Source organism: Medicago sativa, chromosome 3 (genome assembly GCF_051527215.1).
Source record: "Medicago sativa cultivar Bolivia chromosome 3, Bolivia_mono, whole genome shotgun sequence".
NCBI classification, from domain to species: Eukaryota; Viridiplantae; Streptophyta; class Magnoliopsida; order Fabales; family Fabaceae; genus Medicago; species Medicago sativa.
In genome coordinates, this window is record NC_140751.1 from 81036838 (window position 1) to 81063116 (window position 26279).

The 26279-nt window shown below is 34.2% G+C and overlaps 9 protein-coding genes and 1 non-coding gene across 23 annotated transcripts; 4 read left to right on the plus strand and 6 right to left on the minus strand.

The window, feature by feature from the left end:
* The first annotated feature begins 1829 nt into the window (after positions 1–1829).
* Positions 1830–4677, plus strand: LOC146940788 (ubiquitin-like protein 5). Its single transcript, XM_085754565.1, has 2 exons — positions 1830–2124; positions 4426–4677. Exon 1 carries the CDS (start codon positions 1892–1894, stop codon positions 2111–2113), a length of 222 nt encoding a protein of 73 aa, XP_085610691.1. The 5' UTR covers positions 1830–1891; the 3' UTR covers positions 2114–2124; positions 4426–4677.
* Positions 4678–5718: 1041 nt separating this feature from the next.
* LOC146940789 (auxin-induced protein X10A-like) lies at positions 5719–6327 on the minus strand. The gene has a single exon (XM_085754563.1). The coding sequence runs from the start codon at positions 6188–6190 to the stop codon at positions 5912–5914; it is 279 nt and encodes a 92-aa protein (XP_085610689.1). The 5' UTR covers positions 6191–6327; the 3' UTR covers positions 5719–5911.
* LOC146940790 (auxin-induced protein X10A-like) lies at positions 6036–11914 on the plus strand. Of its 14 annotated transcripts, none has more exons than XR_015032163.1 (7): positions 6542–6848; positions 6923–7025; positions 7322–7505; positions 7649–7704; positions 7812–7916; positions 8953–9043; positions 9982–10280. XR_015032163.1 is itself a non-coding variant. In XM_085754557.1 (7 exons), exon 7 carries the CDS (start codon positions 11473–11475, stop codon positions 11749–11751), a length of 279 nt encoding a protein of 92 aa, XP_085610683.1. In that variant the 5' UTR covers positions 6542–6848; positions 6923–7025; positions 7322–7505; positions 7649–7720; positions 7812–7916; positions 8953–9043; positions 9982–11472; the 3' UTR covers positions 11752–11914. The 14 variants fall into 14 exon arrangements, 3 of the variants coding, with proteins under 3 accessions (XP_085610684.1, XP_085610683.1, XP_085610682.1); XR_015032158.1 differs by lacking the exon at positions 9982–10280 and adding an exon at positions 9177–9431 and having other exon boundaries at positions 7649–7720; XR_015032154.1 differs by lacking the exon at positions 9982–10280 and adding an exon at positions 9177–9431 and having other exon boundaries at positions 7649–7712.
* Positions 11915–12598: 684 nt separating this feature from the next.
* Positions 12599–18460, minus strand: LOC146940791 (auxin-induced protein 15A-like). Its single transcript, XM_085754555.1, has 2 exons — positions 18335–18460; positions 12599–13454 (listed from the first exon to the last, which is right to left on the minus strand). Exon 2 carries the CDS (start codon positions 13247–13249, stop codon positions 12797–12799), a length of 453 nt encoding a protein of 150 aa, XP_085610681.1. The 5' UTR covers positions 13250–13454; positions 18335–18460; the 3' UTR covers positions 12599–12796.
* Positions 14463–15004, plus strand: LOC146940792 (auxin-induced protein X10A-like). Its single transcript, XM_085754554.1, has one exon. It carries the CDS (start codon positions 14563–14565, stop codon positions 14839–14841), a length of 279 nt encoding a protein of 92 aa, XP_085610680.1. The 5' UTR covers positions 14463–14562; the 3' UTR covers positions 14842–15004.
* On the minus strand, positions 16308–17214 carry LOC146940793 (auxin-induced protein 15A-like). Its single transcript, XM_085754560.1, has one exon. The coding sequence runs from the start codon at positions 16782–16784 to the stop codon at positions 16506–16508; it is 279 nt and encodes a 92-aa protein (XP_085610686.1). The 5' UTR covers positions 16785–17214; the 3' UTR covers positions 16308–16505.
* Positions 18319–18744, plus strand: LOC146940794 (auxin-induced protein X10A-like). Its single transcript, XM_085754562.1, has one exon. It carries the CDS (start codon positions 18319–18321, stop codon positions 18595–18597), a length of 279 nt encoding a protein of 92 aa, XP_085610688.1. The 3' UTR covers positions 18598–18744.
* A 514-nt stretch (positions 18745–19258) lies between these two features.
* LOC146940795 (U6 spliceosomal RNA) lies at positions 19259–19361 on the minus strand. The gene has a single exon (XR_015033782.1). It is a non-coding gene; the product is annotated as a U6 spliceosomal RNA (small nuclear RNA).
* Positions 19362–20011: 650 nt separating this feature from the next.
* LOC146940796 (uncharacterized) lies at positions 20012–20821 on the minus strand. The gene has a single exon (XM_085754553.1). The coding sequence runs from the start codon at positions 20622–20624 to the stop codon at positions 20157–20159; it is 468 nt and encodes a 155-aa protein (XP_085610679.1). The 5' UTR covers positions 20625–20821; the 3' UTR covers positions 20012–20156.
* A 4284-nt stretch (positions 20822–25105) lies between these two features.
* Positions 25106–26221, minus strand: LOC146940797 (uncharacterized). The gene has a single exon (XM_085754552.1). It carries the CDS (start codon positions 26219–26221, stop codon positions 25196–25198), a length of 1026 nt encoding a protein of 341 aa, XP_085610678.1. The 3' UTR covers positions 25106–25195.
* Between the last annotated feature and the right edge of the window lie 58 nt (positions 26222–26279).

A 26279-nucleotide genomic window follows, 5' to 3' on the forward strand; every position in this document is an offset into this window, starting at 1 on the left:
CCTTAAAGGACTAACTTGGGAATTCTGTCAAACTAAAAGAACCTATTTGAAACTTTTGAAACTTAAAGGACTAACTTAGGAATTCTATCAACTAAAAGGACGAAAAGTTAAAACTTTTGAAAGAAGAGTCTCTCTATATCATGTATAATTTTCGAGTCAGTGTCAATGAAATTCAAGAAGTCATGACAACATCACATATATATTGTCTCAACTTTACAGATAAGACTAAGATCAGACCAGTTTTTTTTTGTTGCTAATAAATATTAAAAAAAAAAACATGAGACAAATATTTTTCACTAACAAATATTAAAAGTACCGGACACATTTATCTCTGATAGATAAAAAAGACGAGCACGCACACTTTTTTTTTTAGGGAACGGGCACACATACTCATAGCTGATAAATACATATAATAAAAAGACAAAGATAATTAGTAACTGATACATAAAAAACACGAGATAAATATTTGTCAATTCTATGTACAAATATATATATATATATATATATATATATATATATATATATTTGTACTTGCAAAAAAGTACGGTAAGGAATGCTAGGATTCTAGGGTTTGGACTGATGATTAGATGCCTTGAGAATGATCTCAAGAGTAGTATTTATAGCCTGCTATGGGCTTGGGTTTCGGTTGCTTGGCTCCCAAGCAACGGGGGTATTTATGTATTTTGGGCGGTTATTAATAAATAAATAAATAAATAAATACATGTGTAATATTTACCCCCTAATACACAATAAAATGTTGAAGAAATATATATCACCGGAACAAAAACACATGTGTTATTTTTCATTGATACATAAAAACACGCGACAAATATTAAAGAGTGATAAGTATTAAAAAAAAATATGCCACAAATATTAACCCTTGAATCATATTTCAAAAAAAAAATTAATCACCGAATCATGAAAAAATACGGGAAAACTATCTGTCATTGATAAATATTACTTTTACAGAACCAAAGTAATGCAAGATTCATTATCAAAATTCATTTAAAAAAATGAGAAATACTAAGAATATGACAAAAAATTTCTAATGATTTCTGGAAGATTCATTAAAAGATTCTTATGTATTCTAGGTTAAGATTATCAGGAAGGAAAAGGAACCAAACAAAGAATATGTCATAAAATTTCTAAATTTTGTTTCAAAAAAAAAAAATTGGACAAAAAATATAATATATTTTACAGACTAAAAAAATATGACCAGTTTTTTTTTTTTTTTACTTTGAAAAAATATAATATATTTAAGAGAATAAAAAAAATAGCCTAGCGCCCGTGCATTGCACGGGTTAGCACACTAGTAAGAGACAATGCCTCAAATCTAAAAGTTCTAATCCAACTTGTCAAAAAAAAAAAAAATCTCCAATTTAAGTTTATGAATTGTGTTACCTGTCTTGTGCCACAAGCTACCAATATAATGAACAATCAGTAGTTTAAACAAAATTTTATTATAATTAATTTTTACACATAGAATGATTGATAATTTTATGACATTTTTTTAATTAAATCTAAACTATTAATATCATGTAATAATATTAAATATACCTACATACATACATATTTAAATTTTCATTATTTTCTTTATAAAAAATTGATTCTTATTTTATATTTCAATATTTCCCTGTTTATTTTTTTTTGGTGAATAAAGATGACAATTTTCCATCTTTATTTATTTATATTTTTTTTACCTTTATGATAAAATCATCAATATTTATCATAAGAATATATTTTTATTATTTTACAATAAGCTTATTTTATACGCCAACACAGGCGGTGAATAAAAAAGCTATATAAACGATACTTTGGTACCAAAAAGCAAAGACGAAAGAAGATTTAGGTATAGAATTGGGAAAATTAGGGTTTATACTACGCTACGAAGATGATTGAGGTTGTTCTGAACGATCGATTAGGGAAGAAGGTTCGTGTGAAGTGCAACTCAGATGACACGATCGGTGATTTGAAGAAGCTGGTGGCTGCTCAGACCGGAACAAGGGCTGACAAGATCCGAATTCAGAAGTGGTACACCATCTACAAGGATCACATCACTCTCGGTGATTACGAGATCCATGATGGCATGGGTCTTGAACTCTACTACAACTAAACCCTCTTAAGGTCTTTTTTCCCCTATGATTTTTAGAGATAGTTGCGTCTTTTTTTTATGAATCAATTTAATCATGTTCTGCCTTGTGTCAAGAATTGGAATTATCTTATTAGTATTTTTGAATTGTGTTATTGGGTTTTGATATTATCATGTTCATGAATTGATGGTTTATTGAAAAAATTGAATGTTTTTTTTTTTGTGTTGAAATTGTGTGATTAAAAATTTAGGGTTTGTGTAATTTAAATTCATGGCTGCGTAATTGGTGTTTTATTGGGTGAGAGGGTGTAATTTTGATCCAGTTTGAAGCATTATTAGCCATTTATGATTAGGAAATTGTGATGTTAAGTGGTTTGACAGTGGCTTCTTGTTGTTACAATTGTGTTGAAAAGGGGAGAAATATTGTCAATCCAACTAGGTATTTTCCTGATTATGATTAGGAATTTTTTAAACTGCTCGCTTCAACTTGTGTGTGTGTTGCTGCCTTGTGCACTAGATTATATTAGATTGATGGACTTAACTGGATGAATAATCTTACTTGGTCTTTGTAAAAAAATAAATTGCTTCACCTGTTTTTTCCCTTGTAGTAATAGTAATTTAGGTAGTCAATCCTGGCCAATCTCTGTTCTTATACAATTTATCCTTTGTGATTCCACTACCCAGGATCCCGCTATCCGGATCACTTTTGTGGTCGGCCGCTATCCGGGATTGACTACCTAGATAGTACTACCTCCGTCCCGGTATAATTGACCTACTTTGGTTTTTCACACAGATTAAGAAAAGTGTATAAATAAAGGGGAAAGTGGAATATATTGTATTGGGAATGATAAAAGTAGTATTATTTAGTGTTATATTGTATTGGGAATGATGAAAGTTGTATTGAAAATTGAAATGGGTCAGTTATTTTGGGACACTTTTTTTTAGAAAATGGGTCAATTATTCCGGGACGGAGGGAGTAATAGATAACAGATAACACATACACATACTGTTCTCCAATAAAATTATGACAACCGGACTAGGTAGTCAATCCCGGATAGCGGGCGCAGAGTGGTCGACCCCAAAAGTGGGATAGTAGGATCACAAAGGAGAGATTGCATAAGAACAGAGACAAAAAAAGATATGATAAAACAATTGCTAGTTAGAGATCAAATGTAACAGAGGAGAGATTCGACGTGTCTTTTAAATTTTAATGTCTATGCAAGTAGTAGCTGATTCCAATGTAACAAACAAAACAAACATATGATATAGAGAGCATGTAATGAACAAAAGGGTCTAGGGTTGAAAAAGGCAGATACAGGGAGAATGGAATGGAGAAGAGAGAAAAGGGTTAGGGTTGAAAAAGGCAGATACAGGGAGAATGGAAAGGAGAAGAGAGAAAAGGGTGAAGGTTGTGATAAAAACCCAAATTGCCCTTCAAACAGTTCAAATTTTAAGGGTGAACCCGTTGTTTTCCTGGAGTGGGAACTGGGAATCCGCTCTCCCACCTAGAGCAGCCGGGAACCAGATGTCGGCTGGGATTCAGATTCCCGTAACGGTTTTTCACTGTGATGCGACACTCCTCCAGGATCCCGCAGAGATTGGCCGGGATTGACTAACCAGACTATTTAATCAACGTCAGACCCTTATCAACTAACAACGGGTACTCATCACTGTTAGATCCCTTGCTTCCATTAACTCTCTTTCTGTGTTGCTTTTCTTAACCCTCACATGATGAAAGCACTCTTTCTCTTTTTGATTCACTGCAGCAATTGCCAACACTGCCAACATAGATTCCAACTTGTAAGTGGCATCTCAGAATTGCAATCGGATTTTACATCTGAATTTTTTTTTTTTCAATTAATAAACCTTAACCCTATGTGAATCAAAATTGGTAGAACACTATGGCGTAATTTGATCCATGTATCCAGCCCTATTTAGTGGAATAAGGGTTGATTGTTGTTGTAATAAACCTTAACCCTCATTTTACCCCCTAAAAACTGCTCAATTTGAGTTGGTTCATTTTTGTGCATTTGCCATTGCTAGACAAAACTTAGAATGTGACTTTATTTGGAAGGATTCAATAATACTTGGTCAAAGAAGGATTCGGTAATACTTAGTCAAATGTAATGACATGACAACGTTAAACATTGGAAGAACATACCCTCGTCTATGACACCTCCCTCCCCTTCCTTGTAAGTTGTGAGCCTTATACAGACAGCATACGTGTGCACATGTCTCCTACTTTTCTAATCACTATGCTTTTTGTTTTATTGTTGGCTTTAAGCTTTGAGTTTTCGATAATAGTCTTCACATTTTCTTGTTTGTTTCACACGCAGGTTTTATGCTATTCTGCATGTCAGGCATTTGAAGAAAATATCATTTGAAATTAGCTGATATATCCTCTGGATTGTAATAATGTACATCCTTTTATGATATTGGGTTTAATTTGCTATTGGAACAACCAGTTGTGACCTTTATATAATATACATATGTGACTTTGTTCCCACCTTCATATGTACGTAGCATTTGTCTGAGTTAATTGCATTTGAATCAATGTTCACTGGTCCTGACAAGGGTCTTGGATTTTATTGCAAAGTTCACATAGGTGGATTTTATTGATGTTTAAGTTAATTTGTATGATGATTGATGATGATCTGCTAGGTAAAGATAGCATTCCGAAACAAATTCGAAGGCAAATTTTCATTGTTCGGATATCTATCAATGATCAATCAAGTATTTATAAAAATCTACTTATCTTCTCAAGTCAAATTTAACCGTGCGTTCCAGGACTCCCCTCCATTTTGCCGATTTCTCAACCTCTCATTCTGTTTTCCAAAATAAACTACATGAGTTAACTAGTGATAAAAATCTAATCTTATTTAACAACATTTAAAAATTTAGTATTTAGTATTTTCAAGCGCCCTCTTTGATCTAAGTGGGGATCAAAACAAAGGCAAAGGCTAAAACGGAGTATCATTTTAGTGGAGTCATTTTTCGACTACATTTAATGGTTCATGAAATATTACACATTTTAACGATTTGACTTATTCAGACCTTGCAATATCGTCATAGTCATAGTATATTTATCCTGCCTTTCTCCTTCAACCCTAATCCACCCTCAGCCACCTTCACCCTTTGACCCACAACATTCTAGTCATCAGATTGCCTCTGTTGCTCTTGTGTCATAAAGAGCCCTAGAGCCACTGTCAGTTCATAACCTACATGCATTAAATATGTTTTTGCTCTACTGTCACATCGTGGCGTCCACGCAACATTGTCGCTACATGCGGTGGCTTTCTATTTTATGCAGGCATGAAGGTTGCCTTGCTGGGAAATGGGCAGTATAGCACTCGTCCTAAGTTGAAAAATATCTGTACTTAGATCCACACCGTATAACAAAGATTTTAAATTTGTTGTTGAAAGGGAAAACAGTCGAACAATGTTTAGAGTTTGGCTGAATGTTTTATTAGGCTGATAAAAGTAAAATAATTGGTTTGATAATAATAACTTAGGCTGTATATCCGTAGCATATTCAATTGAAATTTGAATTTTGATAAACGCATTATACTTTATTTTTATCCCAAGCAACCATTAGTTTTGTAACTTATAAATAGAAGCAATAGGAGCACTTTGAGTTTTGAATGTAGTGTGTCATTATTATTAGAATTGGAAATAAATAATAACAAACAATCTCTTCCTGAATTTGTCATTCAGATGGACAATGGTAACCCATTCCAAAGGTAGGAAAAGGAAAAAGAATCTCTACAAATCTAAATCATGACTATTATACAAAATGTTCTACCTAATCTAAGTCAGTCTTCTTTAGTTTAAATTGAAGCGAGAAGTAATTTGAATGAAAACATCTTCTGTGCAAGGAATTGTGAGGCCACCCATTGGGTGATCATATCCGAATTCTTCCTCTGCTTGACTCAATAAATTTTGAAATGAAGCTTGGTTCAAGTATGACATGGGGATAACAAACCGCTTCATTTGCTCTCCAACATATACTGCAAGATAGCCCTTTGGCACATTCACAGCTTTTGATGATGCTTGGCTACCTGTAAATGAAGTTCGTCTAATAGCAGGTAAACGGAAACCCATTTCAAATGTTTTGAAGAAAAAACTGAATTTCTCAGATTTAAGAAAAATGTTTCTAAATTTGTTTGCTTGAATGATTTGTGAAGTTATGAAGGAGGACAGTGTATTTATAGATTTGAAATCCCTTTGCTAGAGAAATCTTACTATATTAAAGGGAACTCAGCACTGCTAGCAAACCCTAGCACAACCCTAGCATTTTGATTTGCATTTTTTACCAGATTGCCCCTGTTTGGGCTCCAAACTGCAAGCATTTTAAAAAAAGCAAAATGACATTCCTACCCTTCTAGAAAGACTCAAACTCTGTGGATGCCCACCGACCAGCACAAAATTACCCAATAGGTGATGAAGCTCCACGTGACCACTTTAGAAAGCACAATATCTTCTCTTTCAAAAACCGCGCTCTCTATAACACAGAGTAACCTCATCTTCCTCTTCTCCAAACCTTTTTCAATTTTGCTTCACAAACCCAAAATTTCTCTCCCATACGATTTTGATTTCAAGTTCAACTCACAAACAAACAAAATTATTACAATTCGTTTTTGATTTTTCGAATCAATTCTTCAGCAGTTTTAGGGTTTCAATCTCTTCTGATTCTGTGCAAAATTGTTGAATCCTATGCTTTTCTTGCTTATTCCGATTATGCATGTTGTAAGACCCAAAGGTAATGGATATTCTGATTAAGATTTTTTTATTATGAATGTGTTGCACTTTTAATTTGTTGTAGTGATGATGCAGAGTTCGTTGGTCCAGATCCGGGTCATTTAGAAGTTGTGATGCAACAGGTATTTGTTTATGGTATATTAAGAGGAGGTAGTTGGCTCTGGAATACAAAAAGGAGGTAACAAGTTTCGAACCTTTGGTCCTCATTAGTATCATCATTGATAAACTTTTCTTGCTACCTGTTATTCGATTTTTTGTTGTTAAAGCTGCTGCAAATTTAGGCTTCCCAGTGTTTATATTTTTGCTATAGTTTATACTCAGTTTTGCTTTGCCTATGGTTTAAGTTTCAAATTTGTTTATGTTATAAAATTTGTTGATAGTTGGAATAAATCATTTGACTGCTTAGATACCAGATGATTTGTCCAGCTTATTGTATGTTTTCAGGTCTTCACTGACTGTGCTATTCTTTTGTAGAGAGCTGCAAATACTGATCAGGGTCATAATGACAATGCAAAATGGGATAATGACAAATATGATGGTTCCAAGAAAGAAAGAAGGTGTAGAAACAACCAACCAAATCACATTCCATAAACTAGAGATGGAGATTCACGTTCCAGAGCCCGTCACAATGAGGTGTAATTAGACAACCAATCCACAGGTAAGTTTGTGTGCAATTTTTACTGACAACAAGAAAACCATTGTTTGATGTTTTTGCACGGGTCTTTAATTCATTTGAAATAAAGGGGGATGCCTTTGAGTTTGATTTGTAAAAGGTCTTTTTTTTTGTTTGTTATATTCTAGAAGGAGGTTTATGCGGTGATGGCTGTTGCAAGAAGTCCCATGTGGTCTTCAATTTGGTTATATGGTTATATGGTTTTCCACTTTTTTTTTTGTTTTTCGTTAACTTTAGCAAGCTTCCCAATTATTATTTTGGTCCTGATGGTTGTGTTCTTTGGGTTTTCAGGTTGCGAATATGATGCGATTAGAAGGGATTGTGTTTGGATTGAGCGCGTTGATGATGGTTGGGGTTCTGCAGTGTATTCACAGAGGAAATCTTCAACCAATCAAAGTATGTATAGCTACAATCATATATTTGCAGTTTTGATTACTGATTATTTTTTCCCACATTTCCTATTTCCTTTTAGCGTTTTTTGATTAGTTTTCTGCTATATTTGGGAACCTCTAGGTTATGATGGATTGATAACATCAGTTTTAAGAGCTTCTCATAGTGGATGGTTCAATAGGTTTTATAAGTAATAAGTAATATAAGACATATATATCGTAATTTTCAACAAGTATTGAATATATTTTATTTTTGCAAGTTCAAATCTTATGCAATCAAAGCATTGAAATTGAATATTCTAATTAGTACCTGTATAAAGTTATATATGAAATTTGTCTGATGCAAAATCGGATGAATAGGGGATTGGAAGGGTGACATATATAAGCTTCACTTTTAATAACTAAATGGTATGCAAGAGGACCTTTCATTCAGTTTGAGCGGCATGAGATTGAAGGTTAATTGTTAAGTTATCAAACCTGTGCGAAGATTTCTTTTTAGAATAATTCCAATCTCAAATGAGAACTTCACAAAGATAAAGCAAAAAATACAATGTTTGATCCAATGTTTTTCTTTAAAGAATGTTTTGTATGTGAAGAATCAATGTATGTAAAGAGTGTTGGCCGATTGTTTTTGCTTACAAATTATCCTTAATAGTATTTGGTTTAGTCGCTGTTATACACCTATTTGCATGGTTTGGGCTTCCTACAGCCTGGGCTGATGTAGTTCTTTGCCATGATTTCGATCATTGTTCTCCCTTATTGCTCTCTGTGTCTGCTGGTGTTGCAGCAACTTTGTTATTTCTGATCTGGTCCGGTTTGTGTTAGCCGAGGATATTTTTTAGCACTCTAATTTGGTTCATAATTGAAATGCACGAACATAGATTAAGATGTTACCGATTGCAGCTGCTATGAGGTTTTATTTTGACATGCAGTGTACTATTTGTGATCTCAATAAATTTTGGTTGTTAAAAGAAAATGAATGTGTTTTAGCCATTTTAATGTTATCTATGCAAATAATAACATGAAAAGTGTGAAACTTGCAGAGTAAATGGGTTGCTAATTAGGAATGTGGGAAAGGAAGCAAAGGTCTTGGATTTATATATCAGTTTGGAAAAGCAAAGGGGCTGCAAGACGGTGAGAAGTTTAATTTGTCTTCCTCACAAATTATTTATAATAGTTACTTCTGTTTAGATATATATATATAGGTACTGATTTGTTGTTGATTATGTCGCATGATAATACTTGATAATTGTCAATGGTTCAACAGTTTTGAGTCCTGCTACTATCATGAGATGGCTGAAGTATCATATTTGTTGTCAAAGTTTGTAATAGTGTAATATGTGAACGCTTCACACAACGTCTTTGTAATAGTGTAACAGATAAATATGTATAATATGTATTCTTTGATGTAATTATTTTTTCTAAACCCATAGCTCAGACTTACATAAATATATATATTTATATAACTAAGACAAATATACAAGTGTTACATCTAATGTAGTTTACCAAGAAGTGTTCCAAAGTGTTCGTTAGTTAACATTATTACTACCCATGTGATTTGGAATGAAGTTTACATTAAAATGTATTTCACATTGTTTTAATTTATTTTCATGTGATGTCGTAGTCCTAAATTGCTAATATATTGTACTCAATTTTGACCCGTGCGATAGCACGGGTCGCGCGATCTAGTGATTGTTAAAAGAATAGGGCCCATGAGACAAGAGATCACCGCACGGGTCGCGCGATCTAGTGATTGTTAAAATAATAGGGCCCATGAGACAAGAGATCACATGGGATTGTCTTAGATGCCTCTATCAAGGATCAATAAGTTCAATAAGAGTTCAAACTGTAACCACTCAAAATCTAATGAGATATGCTTATCATGTTATACTCAATACTTGTACAATGCCAACTCATTTCTTTTTAGACATCCATCAGACATGGCACATGTTCTCTTCACAATGATAACACAACTTAATGTTGATGAATGACCTAACGAATTATGAGAGAAATATCAGTCATACACAAACAGATTATCTATCAACTGTGAATATTTACTGTTCTTGATTTAGTTTTTGAAGGGCCAGGTTGGACACAATAGACAAGCAGACTATGGTTCACAAGAGATCACATGATACTGTCAAGAGGTCTTTATCAAAGATCGAATGATCGCTCAAGACTTGAGACAATAATTAAATATACGTCACATTAAGAAACTTGGTTGTTACAAAGGCTAGCAATTTCTGATAGCGAAACTGTAGGTGGCCTACATAATTAATTTAGCAGACATTGACAACAATGTATGTGGTCAATTATAAGAGACTTGAAAAAGAGGATATAAATAGACAAGTTATATTTTGGTTGTTATCCACATTTACTACCAAGTTATGATTACTTTCCTGCACAACATATAAATATTTGTACTAAGCTAATACGGATATAACAGAATTATGCAACAAAGCTCTGAAGCCAAGAAATCTGTCAGTGGCATATATTTCTAAAGTCAAAATTGCATATAACCTATTATTAGTACAGTTCTAGTCACATTCGTGACAATGGTCAGAATAAATTCATGAGCAAAACATCTGAAAGCGCCTTGTATTATATATCAAGTTTCAGATTTTCTTTCCGCAGGCACAAATTCTGCAACAGTCGCGTCAAAACAAGATCTAGCAACTAGTATTAGGGGACCTTCTGGATTTGAAATGAAACTGTATTTTATTTTGCCGATAAAATGGAAAGTTACCTCAAAAACATGTAAACTCAATCAGTATAACCAATAGATGATTATTGCAATCAATAGAAACATCGTCTTTTCAATGTAAAAACTTGAAGGATGTTTTTAGAGCATTGAGATGGAACCCAGTGTGGAAAGTGTGTATAGTGCTAAAAGATCCCAATGAGAAGTGCTTTGCTCAACATGCAGTGCATGGGCAACTGTCAAAAGAAAAATTTGGAACATTCATGCATTGTTTCTGTTAATTATATACCAATGTTTTTATTGTGTTCCTTCACATTTTTGGTTTCTAATAATTACCAGCGATTAGTCAAATGCTTGGCTCAACTGTATGACCACATTTCATGGATAATTAGTTGGAATTGGATACTGTAACAAGATTTCATAGACCATCTTTTCTCCAATTACATATAAGAGACAACAACTTCAAAGTAGATTTCATGGTTTAAATATGGATTGAATTTCAAGCAATAATAGCCACTAGGTGTTTTTTCCTATAGAAACAACGGACAAAATACTTGATAACTATGTTTAGATCTTGTCTGAAACATGTAAAGAAGGTCTCTTTCACAAACCTAATCCTCAGCGAAAACCTCCAAGACAGTGTCATGTAATCATTAATGAGACATGTCTGATGTCTCCAACTAAACCCCATTGAATAACTCATTCACCATACAATTGGTTTCTTAAGAGTTAAGTCTATATATACCCCTCATTGGATTTTCAAGCAACACAAATAATTCTTACCTTAAAGCAGAACTCAAGTCCACTTTCTTCTACTACTTCTTTGAGATCATTCTGTTGTGAAGAAACAAAAACAAGAAAAATGGGTTTTCGTTTACCTGGTATTAGACGATCATCAATTAGTGCAAGTCAATCATCTAGCAAACAAGTGGAAGTTCCAAAAGGCTACCTTGCAGTGTATGTTGGAGAGAAAATGAGAAGGTTCATGATTCCAGTATCATTCTTGAATGAGCCTTTATTCCAAGAATTGCTTTGCCAATCTGAAGAGGAATTCGGTTATTGCCATCCGATGGGTGGTCTTACAATTCCCTGCAAGGAAGACATGTTCTTACAAACAACTTCTTTCTTGAACAGGCTATAACTGATTTGTATGGATGATAACATAGATAGGAATGATAACATAGGAGAGTAGGATTGACCAGTTGAGACAAGTTTTGTACATCAGCAGTTTCTTTGTCAATTTTGATGTTTCCTCTTAAGTGGAAAACTTAAATGAGAACCTTAAGAAACCATATTCTTGTGAATTTATGTGTTGTTTTTTGTGTCATCTAAAATAATTACATTGCATGCACAAACACAACCCAATACTGGTAATTCTTTTGCATATATTACGGGGCCATACAAGGCCATACAAACCTTTGTTTAAAGTAAACCTGTGTTTAAACTAAAAGGATAAGTGAATTGTAAATGAAGAAATGAATATACCAATAATTGATCACATAAACCAACGGCGGTAGTCACCAATTAATCTGTGAATTGCATGTTTCTTCCCGTGCTCTTCACATGGACTTTTGGAATATTTAATGATCATCACAAGCTTGCTTTCAGAGGTTGGGTTTGTGTAAGTTAATGATGGAATCTCACGGGACTTGGAATAGTTGGTTGGAGGAGCTTTCTTTTTTCATTTTAGCTTAATAGCTCTCCCTAGATGATGAAGCAGTTGATAGAAGCAATGGACATGTAAAAAAATTGTGAGCTTAGATCTAAGATAACCTATCAACTATTATAATTTGGCTGAATGTTTTATTATTAGGCCAGAGAAATTTGCAGGAGTATTGGAAGCTCGACATTTCTTACAAGAGTACTCATGTCATCATTATAACTCAAGAAAATTTAGATATTGTTCGTAATTTCTTTTTCTTTTTCTTTCATTCAAGGAATCACCAGTTTTATAATTTATAAATAGAAGCATATAGGAGCTGATTGAGTTATTGAATGCATTCTGTCATTATGATTAGAAATAAATAATAACAAATAATTTGGTTCTGAATGAATTTGTCATTAAGATGGATAATTCTAACCCATTCCAAAGTTAGAAAAATGAAACAAAATCTATACAAATCTAAATGACGACTATTGTACAAAATTTCTCTGCTAATCTATGTCAGTCTCCTTTAGTGTAAGATTTATAGCTCATTGAAGCGAGATGTAATATGCAAGAAAACATCTTCTGTGCAAGGAATTGTGAGGCCGCCCATTGGATGGTCATATCCGAATTCTTCCTCGGATTGACTCAACAAGTTTTGAAATGAAGCTTGGTTCAAGTATGATGTGGGGATAACAAACCGCTTCATTTGCTCTCCAACGTACACTGCAAGATAGCCCTTTGGCACATTCAATGCTTTTGATGTTTGCCTACTGCTGAATGAAGCCCGTCTAATAGCTGCAGGTAAACGGAAACCCATTTCAAATGTTTTGAAGAACAAGATGAATTTCTCAGATGTAAGATAAATGTATATAAAGTTTGATTGCTTGAGTGATTTGTGATTGTTGTGAAGGAGGACACTATATTTATAGTTTCCAAGAGTTTTTTGAAATCTCTTTGCTAGAGAAATAATTGTTAAAAGGACGGGGCCCATGAGATGAGAGATCACATGGTGTTGTCTTAGATGCCAGTATTAAGGATCAATAAGCTCTATAAGAGTGAAAACCCTATCTTCAGAATGAAAGGCTCATGATAAATTCAATGCTTGTACAATATCTATTCATTTCATTTCAGACAGGCATCAGACACGGCACATGTTCTCTTCATATTGATAACACAACTTAATGTTGATGAATGACCTGACGAATTATGATAAAAATATCAGTCATAAACAAACATTATTTATCAACTGTGCATATTTACTGTTCTTGATTTAGTTTTTGAAGGGCCAGGTTGGAGAGAATAGACAATTAGCAGACTATGGTTCACCAGAGATCACATGATACTCTCAAGAGGTCTTTCTCAAAGATTGAATGATTGCTTGAACTTGAGAGAGTAATTAAATGTATGTCCCACATTATGAACTTAGTTGTTACAAAGGCTAAAAAAAATGAATAACAAAACTGTAGGTGTCCTACAAAATTAATTTAGCAGACATGGACAGCAATGGAAGGGACTTGAAAAAGAGGATAGAACCCCCAGTTTTAAATGTGAAGTGCTTTGCTTGGAAGAAAAAGTTTTGATTGTAAGTGTGTATAGTGGTAAAATGTCCCAATGAGAAGTGCTTTACTCAACATGCAGTGCATGGGAAACTCTCAAAAAAAAAATTCGGAACATTCATGCATTGGTTCTGTTAATTATACCGATGTTTTTATTGTGTTCCTTCACATTTTTGCTCAACATGCAGTGCATAACAAGTTTGAACAATGTATCCAAAACATGTCCTAATTACTATCTAGTGATTAGTCAAATGTTTGGCTCAACTGTATGACCAAATTTCATGGATAATTAGTTGGAATTGGATATTGTAACAAGATTTGATTGCCCTTTTCTCAAATTACATATATATAAGAGACAACAGCTTCAAAGTAGATATCATGGTTTAATTTTGCATTGGATTTCAAGCAATAATAGCCACCAAGTGTCCTATTCTATAGAAACAAGGACAAAATACTTGATAAGTATGTTTAGATCTTGTCTCAAACATGTAAAGAAGGTCTCTTTCACAAACCTAATCCTCAGTGAAAACCTCCAAGACGGTGCCATGTGATCATTAATGAGACATGTCGCCGACTAAACCCCATTGAATAACTCATTCACTATACAATTGGTTTCTAAAGTCTATATATACCCATCATTGGGTTTACAAGCAACACAAATAATTCTTACCTCGAAGCAATCAGAACTCAAGTTCACTTCTACTACTTCTTTGAGATTTCATTCTGTTGTGAAGAAACAAAAACAAGAATGGGTTTTCGCTTACCTGGTATTAGAAGGTTGTCATCTAGTGCAAGTCAATCATCTAGCAAACAACTGGAAGTACCAAAAGGCCATCTTGCAGTGTATGTTGGAGAGAAAATGAGAAGATTCATGATTCCCGTATCATTCTTGAATGAGCCTTTATTTCAAGAATTGCTTAGCCAGGCTGAAGAGGAATTCGGTTATTGTCATCCAATGGGTGGTCTTACAATTCCCTGCAAGGAAGACATGTTCTTACATACAACTTCTGTCTTGAACAGGCTATAACAAATTTGTATGATTGATAGCATAGATAGGAATGATAACATAGGAGAGTAGGATTGACCAGTTGAGACAATTTTTGTGCATCAGCAATTTCTTTGTCAATTTTGATGTTTCCTCTTAAGTGGAAATCATAAATGAGAACCTTATGAAACTATATTCTTGTGAATTTATGTGTTGTTTTTTGTGTCATCTCAAATAATTGCATTGCATGCACAAACACAAGCCATGTACCAAGACTGGTAATTGTTTCACATACAGTACGTGGCCATACAAACCTTTCTTTTAACTATAAGGATAAGTGGAATGTAAATGAAGAAATGAACATACCAATAATTGATAACATAAACCAACGTTAGTCACCGATTAATCTATGAGTTGCATGGTTCTTGTGATGTTTGAAGAATGTGGCGGACACCACAATCACAAGGACTTCCCATGCTCTTCATATGGAATTGTAAAAAATGCTAACAGAGTATTTTACGTATTTCTTCAATCAATGGATTACAAAAAATAAAGCATGTTAAGATAAATTGTTGTATATGGAATTTTGGCATGCATCTTTTGATAAATGACAACACCATTCATGGCAAATAGAGATAAATAATAACACAATTGAGCCAAATATTAACTAAAAAAGTTAAAAGTAAAAATGTTTTCTCTAGAGTGGTTATACAGCTTTTTTGCACCATCCCTATTGCAAAAGTAAAAGAGAATTTAAGCAAAACAATAAGTGCAAAAGGTAATTCTTAGAATTTGGGTTGGACCTAGCTTAACATTTCAAAACCGGCTTGTAAGTGAGGGGTGCTAGTATTTATAACCTCTTATCGCCATCCGACCTTATCTTTATTCAATGTGGGACTTGGGTTCTTTTCCTAGTGAATTTCGTTTCCCACCCTCCAAGCTTCTCGACCGTCCTATTTTTGGACTCTAAAATCCGAAAAATGGAAGATTTTTTAACATATTTTACGCTTTCGGAATATACAATCCGAAATGCCATAGGGCATGAGAGCGTCAAGTGGTGTGGGATAAGAAATTCCCTGTTTCCAAAAGTAGTATAAGAAATTCCCTTTATAATCATCACAAGCTTGCTTTCAGAGGTTGGGTTTGTGTAAGTTGATGATTGAATCCCACGGAACTTGGAATAGTTGGAAGAGCTTTCTTATTTATTTTAGCTTAGTTGTTTTGCCTAGATGAAGAATCAGTTGATAGAAGCACAAGACATGTAAAAGAAATTGAGCTTAGATCGAATATAACTTATCAACTATTACAGTTTGGTTGAATGTTTCACTAGGTAAGAGAAACTTGCAAGAATATTCGAGCTCTGATATTAGTTACAGCACATACCATTATGTCATCATTATAATAAACCAAGGAAATCTAGATTTTGTTTCATAATTGCTTTTTATTTTTTTTCCAAGGAATCACCTGTTTTATATTTTATAAATAGAAGCGTATAGGAACTCGTTGAGTTGTTGAATGCCTTTTGTCATTATGATTAGAAATAAATAATAACAAATAATTTGTTCCTGAATGAATTTGCCATTCAGATGGACAATTCTAAACCATTCCTAAGGTAGGAAAATGAAACAAAATCTTTACAAATCTAAATGATGACTATTGTACAAAATCTTCTTGCTAATCTATGTCAGTCTCCTTTAGTGTATGATTTATAGCCCATTGAAGTGAGAAGTAATATGCAAGAAAACGTCTTCTGTGCAAGGAATTGTGAGGCCACCCATTGGATGGTCATATCCGAATTCTTCCTCGGCTTGACTCAACAGATTTTGAAATGAAGCTTGGTTCAAGTATGACATGGGGATAACAAACCGCTTCATTTGCTCTCCAACGTACACTGCAAGATAGCCCTTTGGCACATTCAATACTTTTGATGTTTGGCTACTGCTGAATGAAGCCCGTCTAATAGCTGCAGATAAACGGAAACCCATTTCAAAGGTTTTGATGAACAAGATGAATTTCTCAGATGTAAGATAAATGTATATAAGTTTGATTGTTTGAGTGATTTGTGATTGTTGTGAAGGAGGACACTATATTTATAGTTTACAAGAGTTTCTTGAAATCCCTTTGCTAGAGAAATAATTGTTAAAAGGACGGGCCCATGAGATAAGAGATCACATGGGGTTGTCTTGGATGCCAGTATTAAGGATCAATAAGTTCAATAAGAGTGAAAACCCCACTTTTGGAATGAAAGGTTCCTGTTAAACTCAAAGCTTGTACAATGCCTACTCATTTGAGAAATGCATCAGACATGGCACATGTTCTCTTCACATTGATAACACAACTTATGGTTCTTGATTTAGATGGAGACAATAGACAACAAGCAGACTATGGTTCACAAGAAATCACATGATACTCTCATAAGGTCTTTATCAAAGATTGAATGATTGCTTAAGACTTGAGACAATAATTAAATATATGTCCCACATTAAGAAAGCTGGTCGTTCCAATTTACAAAGGCTAAAAATTTCTGATAACAAAACTGTAGGCGGCCTACAAAATTAATTTAGCAGACATAGACAACAATGTTTGTGGAAAACTCTAAGTCATTATTCAAGATTGACATTTGTTGTTTCTTGATAATAAGGAGATACAAATGGGCCATACTGTTAGTTTGAGGTATGGTGTCAACCACTCATCTGTGTGCTGTGTGATGGAAACCTAATTGGTTCAATTCACATTTCCTACCAAATACCTTATGAATTATGATCATTTTTTGTACAAAACGTATAAAACTTTGTACTACGGAAATCTGGTTGTGAGTCCACTTATCAGAATTAAGTACTAAAAGCTCACGCTTTTTGGTAACAACAAACCTCTGAAGCGACTTATCCCGATACAAAAACTGATACTACAATATAAGGAACTTAAAATGAAAGTTCCTCATGAATTATGAATAAGATGTGACAACTACCAAGCTAGTTGGGACACCCGGCTTTGCAACGCAGTGAAGTTTGCAAGAATACAAAGTATGACACATTTTAAATTCTGCTAGATCCGCAGAAGAGTGAAAACACGAAACACGGTGGATCTTTTGATTGTTAGATTGGAATTCAATCATGTTGCATGAGTCTATCCATATACATACTTGCAACAGCTTCCAAGTATATTTCATGGTTGATTGAATTTAAAGCAATAATAGCAACCAGTTTTCCTATCCCAAGGACAAAATACTTGTTATGTTTAGAGATTGTCTGAAACATGTGAAACAAATCTCTTTCACAAGCCTAATCCTATGTGAAAACCTCCAAGACAGTGCCATGTGATCATTAATGAGCCATGTCTCCAATTAATCCCATTGAACACCTCATTCACCATAAAATTGGTTTGCAAAGCCTATATATACTCATCATTGGGTTTACAAGCAACACAAATCATTCTTACCTCAAAGCATCATAATTCAAGTTAACTTATTTTTTCTACTACTTCGTTGAGATCATTCAGTCGTGAAGAAACAAAACAAGAATGGGTTTTCGCTTACCTGGTATTAGACGATCATCATTTACTGCAGGTCAGTCATCTAGCAAGCAAGTGGAAGTCCCAAAAGGCTATTTGGCGGTGTATGTTGGCGAGGAAATGAAGAGGTTTTTGATTCCAGTAGCATTCTTGAATGAGCCTTTGTTTCAAGAATTGTTGAGCCAAGCTGAAGAGGAATTCGGTTACTGTCATCCAATGGGTGGTCTTACAATTCCGTGCAAGGAAGATTTGTTTTTACATACAACTTCCCGCTTGAACGGCCTATAATTAAATTCATACGGCAAAAAAGTCATATGAAGATAACATAACACAGTAGGATTGACTAGTTGTAACAAATTTTGTACATATCACAAATTTCTTTTGTACAAAGTAGAAATCTGAAATGAGAACCTTACAAAACTATATTGTTGTGAATTTATCTATTGTTTTTTGTGTCACCTGAAATACTTGCATTGCACAAACACAATTCATGCACTGATTTTATGGTATATATTAGGAAAACATGCAACAAAACTCGAAACAGATAAATCTTCAAACAAAAACCTTTCTTTAACCTAAACATGTTTTCAACTTAATTGGCACATGATAGCATTTTGAGAAAAAGTCAGTAGAAGTCAAGTTGAAATGATGAAAGGAATATATCATCACATAACAAAACGTCTTAGTTCTTACCAATTATTATTAAGTTGGATTCTTCTTTTGATGTATGCATACAGGTTGAAGTAGAGAAGGAGACACATCCAATTTGAAGAAAATTGTCATCAACGCCTCGTCAATACTTACTGAAACGAAAACAAAACCCTAAACACGAAATCAAAGCGAAAAGGAACGGAATTGAAAACGAAATGCAGAAAAGAAAACATACCTACCTGAACGGAGAAAACTTGCGAGATTCAGAAATTGAAGAAGAAGAAGGAAAAAATGCAAAAAAAATTTGGACCATTTCTCGATTTGTGCGTGTCATCCTTGCGCAGGGGCCATGCTAATCTTCTCTGTATCGTTCCAATTTTATCGGATGTCCCCGAAGGGACAAGCCTAGCCGTTCGCTTGTAGTATATAAACAATAAGAAGTGAAAGATTTAAACGATGTGGGACTTAATAGCAAACGTAATATACAAATACTTCTTAGTTCTTAACCAGCCTTCACCCAAGCCCAAAGCAAGCGACCATGATGCATGCATCTCACTCTCACTCACTGAATTGAGGTGGAGGTTCAGATTTATTGAATAAACCAATCAAGAAGTTAAGTGAACTTCTTCCTCTCTCTCACACTCAGACCAAGAAACAAGTACAATCGTACATATCCATACTATTTTTTTTAAACAAAAAGGTCTGTACATAGACAGATGGTAAGAAGAATTCAACTTAGACCATGTAGGATGACAATTCTCATTCAACAACCTTCAAAGTCCACTTTTTCAATTCTCAACTCTCCACATCATTTTCTCTCGATTAATTCAACACTCATTCAATTTTTACTTCTCCAATGGTTTTCATTCAACATTCTACCCCCACCGTTTTTTATTTCTTATTCTTATTTAATCTACCCCACCACTTTTTATTTCTTATTCTTATTTAATTTTTGTTTTTATAATTACATAAAATTATAATTATCGATTATAATTAAATTAAAATAATACAATTAACAATTTATTTTTTAGTTTTTTATGGAAAAACAAAATTTTGTAAAATAATTTATTTTTATTTTCTTAACTTAAAATGCAATACAACAAACTAAGCACGCGACACACAAATAGCTTAAAATGCAAGACAACAAACAAGCACACAACACACAACTAATTTATTTAGTCCGATACAAATCATCTTCAATCACGAAACATTCCAAACTTTGTCCATATGTGCTTCACTAGATCTGCTTGCAATTCGTGATGAACATTTTGATCACGCAACTCGGATCTAGCACGCACATGATTTGCAAAGGTGGGTAACACCTCGGTCGAGTATGGTTGCGGTGTACTAAATCCACTTCCCTCAGATTGCTCAAAATCGGTCCAACGTTGAGCATATGTATCTCGTTCATCTTCAACAATCATATTATGTAATATGATGCATGACCTCATGATGATACCCAAATCGGCTATGTCCCACAAGCGAGCTGGTTCACGGATGATTTTAAATCGAGCTTGAAGCACTCCAAAAGCACGTTCGATGTCCTTCCGACAGCTCTCCTGTTGTTTTGCAAATAACTTATCGGGTTCACTTTGAGGAAGTCTAATCGATTTGACGAAAGTTGGATAAGAAGGGTAGATACCATCAGCTAGATAGTATGTCATATTATAGGGACGTTGATTCACAAAGAAATTCACCCTTGGAGTCTTTCCCTGTTCCACATCATCAAACACCGGTGATCGGTCTAGAACGTTGATATCGTTCAACGTTCCTGGACATCCAAAAAAGGCATGCCAGATCCATAGATCATGAGATGCAACTGCTTCAAGAATAATTGTGGTGGTTCCCTTATCCCCCTAGTAAATTGACCTTCCCATGCTTTAGGACAATTTTTCCACTCCCAGTGCATGCAGTCAATACTCCCAATCATCCCTGGGAACCCCCGCATTTCACTAACATGTAGTATTCTTTGAAGGTCATCTCGGGTTGGTGCTCTCAAGTACACTTGCTCATACAATCGTATGATTCCTTTATAGAATCTACGTAAGCACTCCAATGTTGTAGTACCTCCTATTTTGATGTATTCATTGACCGCGTCTGCTGCCACACCATATGCTAACATTCGCATTGTTGTGGTACATTTTGCTAAGGGTGATATACCTTCTTTGTTGGCGGCATCAACTTGCTGGGTGAAGTAGTTATCACTACTTGAAAGGTCTCCAACGATTCGAAGGAAAACGTGTTTTTGCATCCGAAATCGACGACGAAACTTTGCATCGTCATATGTAGGCTCATTGGGAAAGTAGTCGTCAATGAGTCTTTGGTTAGCTGCTGCATGATCTCTATTTAAATATTTTCTTCTACGAGATCCACTACCTGATCCACTACCTTCCTCTATTTTTTTCGACGCTGAATAAATCGGTTGACGATATAAGTGTCTTCAACATCACGTTTTTGGAAGTAGGCTTCCATATCAAAAGGATCCATTGATAGTTTTTGGTGATATTGGAAGTAGATATGAATGAGATTTGTGATATTGGAAGTAGATCTGAATGCAATTTGTGATATTGGTAGTAGATAATGAGTCCCAATATAAAAGTACATTGTGTGGTGGACAGTGAGGATAATTAAAGTCACGTATAATTATTAACACCCCGTTTTCCCAATCGTAAAAATTTTCATAATTAAAAATCAGAGTATTTCACTTTAAACGGAATGCTACACTTCTTAAAAATTCATAAACTGAATGAATAACAATTTATTCTTCAAAATCATTTAACATAAGTAATTCAAAACTTCGCAGCGGAATTAGTTCATTCAACATAAAAAGTCTTTGGCACGCAGGCCTCATCATAAAAATCTCAAGTCTTGTTCAACATTTATTCATAAAAATCCATAAGTAATACGTAAGGAATAGAAATAGAAGACATAATCTCATCCCGTTACGTATCAGAGCACCTAAGACACACTTGTGAGGAGTCCACTCACGACCGCAACTAATCCTGGTTACCTGCAAGTTACCCATACGAAGAGCAACATTTCCAAGCAGAGGGGTGAGATTTCTCAAACAATAATATTAAGCATATAAATCATATAAAGTACATTCAACAACTTAAACATCTTATAATCCATTAATCATATCTAACAACTTAAAATTCCTTAACTAGTGTCATTATCTTCTTATATTGGTCGTAAAACTATCTTAATACTAATCATTAACATCTTCATATATTATCAATTACTAATCTTAACATCATCATATAACATCAAATAATAGTCACAAACGTCACCACATTTCATCAAACATTATTTATAAGCATCAACACCTAATATCAAATATAATCATAAGCATCATCATGTAATTTCACATAAGTATTATTATCAAAACATAGCATTACCGAAAACAACTTCATAATCAAATTCGTAATCAACTTCATATATCAACATAATTATAACTCACGTAACATCTTATCATAAATCATTCGTCTTCATTCATCATAGCACTTCATTAATAACTTATCAACTTGACATCTTAACAACTTGACAACTTGACATCTCAACATCTTAACAACTTTGACTCGACTATGCAACTTCTACTTCTCAAATCATCTTAAATCATCTTAGACATCTTCATTATGCATGTGGTACCACCAGGGCATTAAGCCCTCTTCTCTAAGGTCATAAAGGACCTGTCGGGCATTAAGCCCCCATCTCTAAGGTCATAAAGGATCTGTCGGGCATTGAGCCCCCATCTCTAAGGTCATAAAGGACCTGTCGGGCATTGAGCCCCCATCTCTAAGGTCATAAAGGACCTGTCGGGCATTAAGCCCCCATCTCTGACTATGCAACGACACAACTCTAATGCAACGACATAACTTTCGTACAACTTAGACAACATCATGAACATCTATGACATCCTAACATCTTGACAACATAATATCTTAACAACTCGATGACTTCATAACGACTCGACGACTTAACAACTCTTATCATCTTAACGTCTTAACGTCTTAACATCTTAGCATCTTGACAACATATGGATCACATAAATAATTCATGTCATATCATAATATAACAATATCAAATGATAATAAACAACATCTTAAAACATCATATTCATCAATCATAAACAACTTCATATAACATCGTATTTAAACATCAACAATAATTCACTATGTATCTTTGTAAAAACATAATAAATTATCCACAACATATTTCATGTCAAACCAAAGCTACTGGAAAGATATCACAAATATCAACAACTTTCATGTTTACAACAATGATCAATTCAAAACAGAAACATATGAACAAAATGCAAAAACATGAAACAGAGAATGTTGTCACCGTACAATTTCGCTAAGACCTCCCTGTAGTATTTTCATCATAACTCAAAGACCAAACATCATTTTCACGTCAAACCAAAGCCACTAGAAAGCTAACAAAATTATCTAAAACTTTCATGTTTACTCCTAAGACCAATTCTGTAACTATCAATACCAATTTTCATTTTAAATTCGGAAAAGTTGTGCTGAAAGTCCATAAAAATTCACTGTGACCTACGTGCAGTAATTTAACCATAACTCAAGTTTTATAAATCGTTTTGACGTGAGACCAACGGCATTAGAAAGCTAACATCCATACCTACAACTTTCATGTTTACACCTAAGACCAATTCCGCACCGATCAATACCAGTTTTAATATCAAAATTCGGGCAGAATGCAGATTTTCTTCAAGTTTCACCTAATCTCATGGTGCTAACCTCAAAACTGATTCTAATTATCATCCTAATGATTATATAAGGTTTGTACACAATTTCTACATCAATTCAACAAGTTTTCATCATCTAATCATCAAATCTCTCTCAAAACCCTAATTCTCAAATTCTCACAATTTCTCCCCAACTTGTTAGATGTAATCTAATGATTTAACAACTTAATATTAATGCAAGATAGTCTCACCCTCACCTTAGATTAATTCCTGAATCAGCAACAGCGTTCTTCTTTCCTAAGGTCTTCTCCTCTTCTCTTGACTTTTCTCTTCTTTCTTGTTCTCCTCTTTTCCAAAAAGCGGTTTAAGGTAAACTCTTTCTAACCTAAGCTTCTCTATTTATAATACTAAAATATTCTTCCCAAATCTATTTAGGCCCAACAACTTATTCTTCTTTCTATTCTAACCTCCAATTTTACTCACACTAATAATCCTCATATTCTAATAAATAATATTTCTCTACTAAATATATAATAATACACCAAATAACAAATATATATCTATAACAATTAACAAATATATTATGCTAGTAAATACCAACATATAACATAACAAAATATCGCTCAACAAAATATATTAACTAAATTATAAAAAGACATCTAATCTCAACAAATCATATATCCCTCGTATACATCATATAAATATATAAATATATTCTAAAACTAATTAAAATAATTAAATAAAAAGGAGGGCGTTACACTTCCATATCAAAAGGATCCATTGATAGTTTTTGGTGATATTGGAAGTAGATATGAATGAGATTTGTGATATTGGAAGTAGATCTGAATGCAATTTGTGATATTGGTAGTAGATATGAATGAGATTTGTGATATTAGAAGTAGATATGAGTCCCTATATAAAAGTACATTGTGTGGTGGACAGTGAGGATAATTAAAGTCACGTATAATTATTAATGGGCAAATAGTGTGTGGTGGACCGTGGGGATAGTGGGGATAATTATTAATTGGCACACAGTGAGGAAGACCTTCAAATAGTATGTGAAATTATTAAAGTCACGGATGGTATAATTATTAAAGTCATTGTGTGGTGGACAACGAATTATTAAAGTCATTGTGTGGTGGGCATAATTATTAAACCAAATAGTATGTGAAATAATGGGCACACAGTGGGCATAATTATTAAAGCAAATAGTATGTGAATTATTAAAGCAAATAGGTCACGGGGGACTAGACAACACTAGGGACTATCACTGAGGACTAGACAACACTGACAATTATTAAAGTAAACACTGGGGACTAGACAACATGACAATTTTGACTGAATACAAACAAATATTACAGTGAAATTAATTTCCAAACAGCTCATGCACCAAGTTTTCCAACAGGTCTTTTTTCCTGTCATCGAGATGCTCTTCGGAACTTAACTTTAGGTACAATTTCATTTTCTTCAATCTGTTTTTCTCTTGTTGCATTGCGGTGTACTCTTTCATTTCTGCGGTGTACTCTTTCATTTGTTCAATCTCTTGCACCTTGATTTCTTTGAATTGAACCCACTCCTTTTCCACCTCCTCCAAGCCAGCGTCCTTGCTTTTATTTTTTCCTTTTTTTTAGCTGCCTCCCTACCCATTGGACGAGCACTAGATCCTACAGAGTCCTCGTGAGATCTCTTAGATCCACTACTTCCTAAGCCAACATTTCCTCCCACTTGACTTCCTCCCACTTGACTGCCATAACGTGGTTGATCACAGAGAGCGCGCCATTCTTCCTTTAAAGTAATTTGAACATTCTTCCCACATGCAAATATTTCCTGGGCTTTTGCCAAAACATCATCTTCCGACCAACCGCTTGCTTGCTGACGCTTAGCAGCATCATAAGCATCAACCCATTTATTTATTAATTTGCTCATATAATTAAAACGGTTTTGGCATGCAATGACATCGCGCGGAGAATCGAATGAGCAATGGTCATTACAATACTCAGCAATTTTACCCCAATATGCTTCACTTGTCTGGTTTCTCCCGACAACACTGCATGTTCCATATTTTATCCACCCACTAATTAACACCAAATTTTGTTCAGTGTTCCATGATGGTTGCTGGTTTTTCTTGCTCTTAGGAGTTGTATCCTCTGGAGTGACTTCATTAGCTCTTGTCATTCCACAACGATTTATTTGTGATGAAAATTCAGGATATTCACCAAGACTCTGAAAATTTTCATTCATCATCGGCATATAACCATTAAATGGGGGTGTTTGAGATGGATATCCCATCATAGATCTAGAATATGGATGAAAGTTGTTTGGAACAGAGGATGGGTGATTGAAATTTGAGGCAAAACCAAAATTAGGCATGTTTTGAGGATTTTGGTTGAGAAATTGATTTGGGTTTTGAGGATGTTGGTTGGGAAATTGATTTGGGTTTTGAGGATGTTGGTTGGGAAATTGATTTTGGTGTTGATAATTGTTGGGATTTTGGTAGCTAAATGGGCAATCAGAAGAATTTTGGGTGTTGAATTGATTGTTATTGGGATCCATTTCACTAATCAAAGACTAAAACTTCAAAAGAAAGACTAATAATAAGATTAAGAGAGTG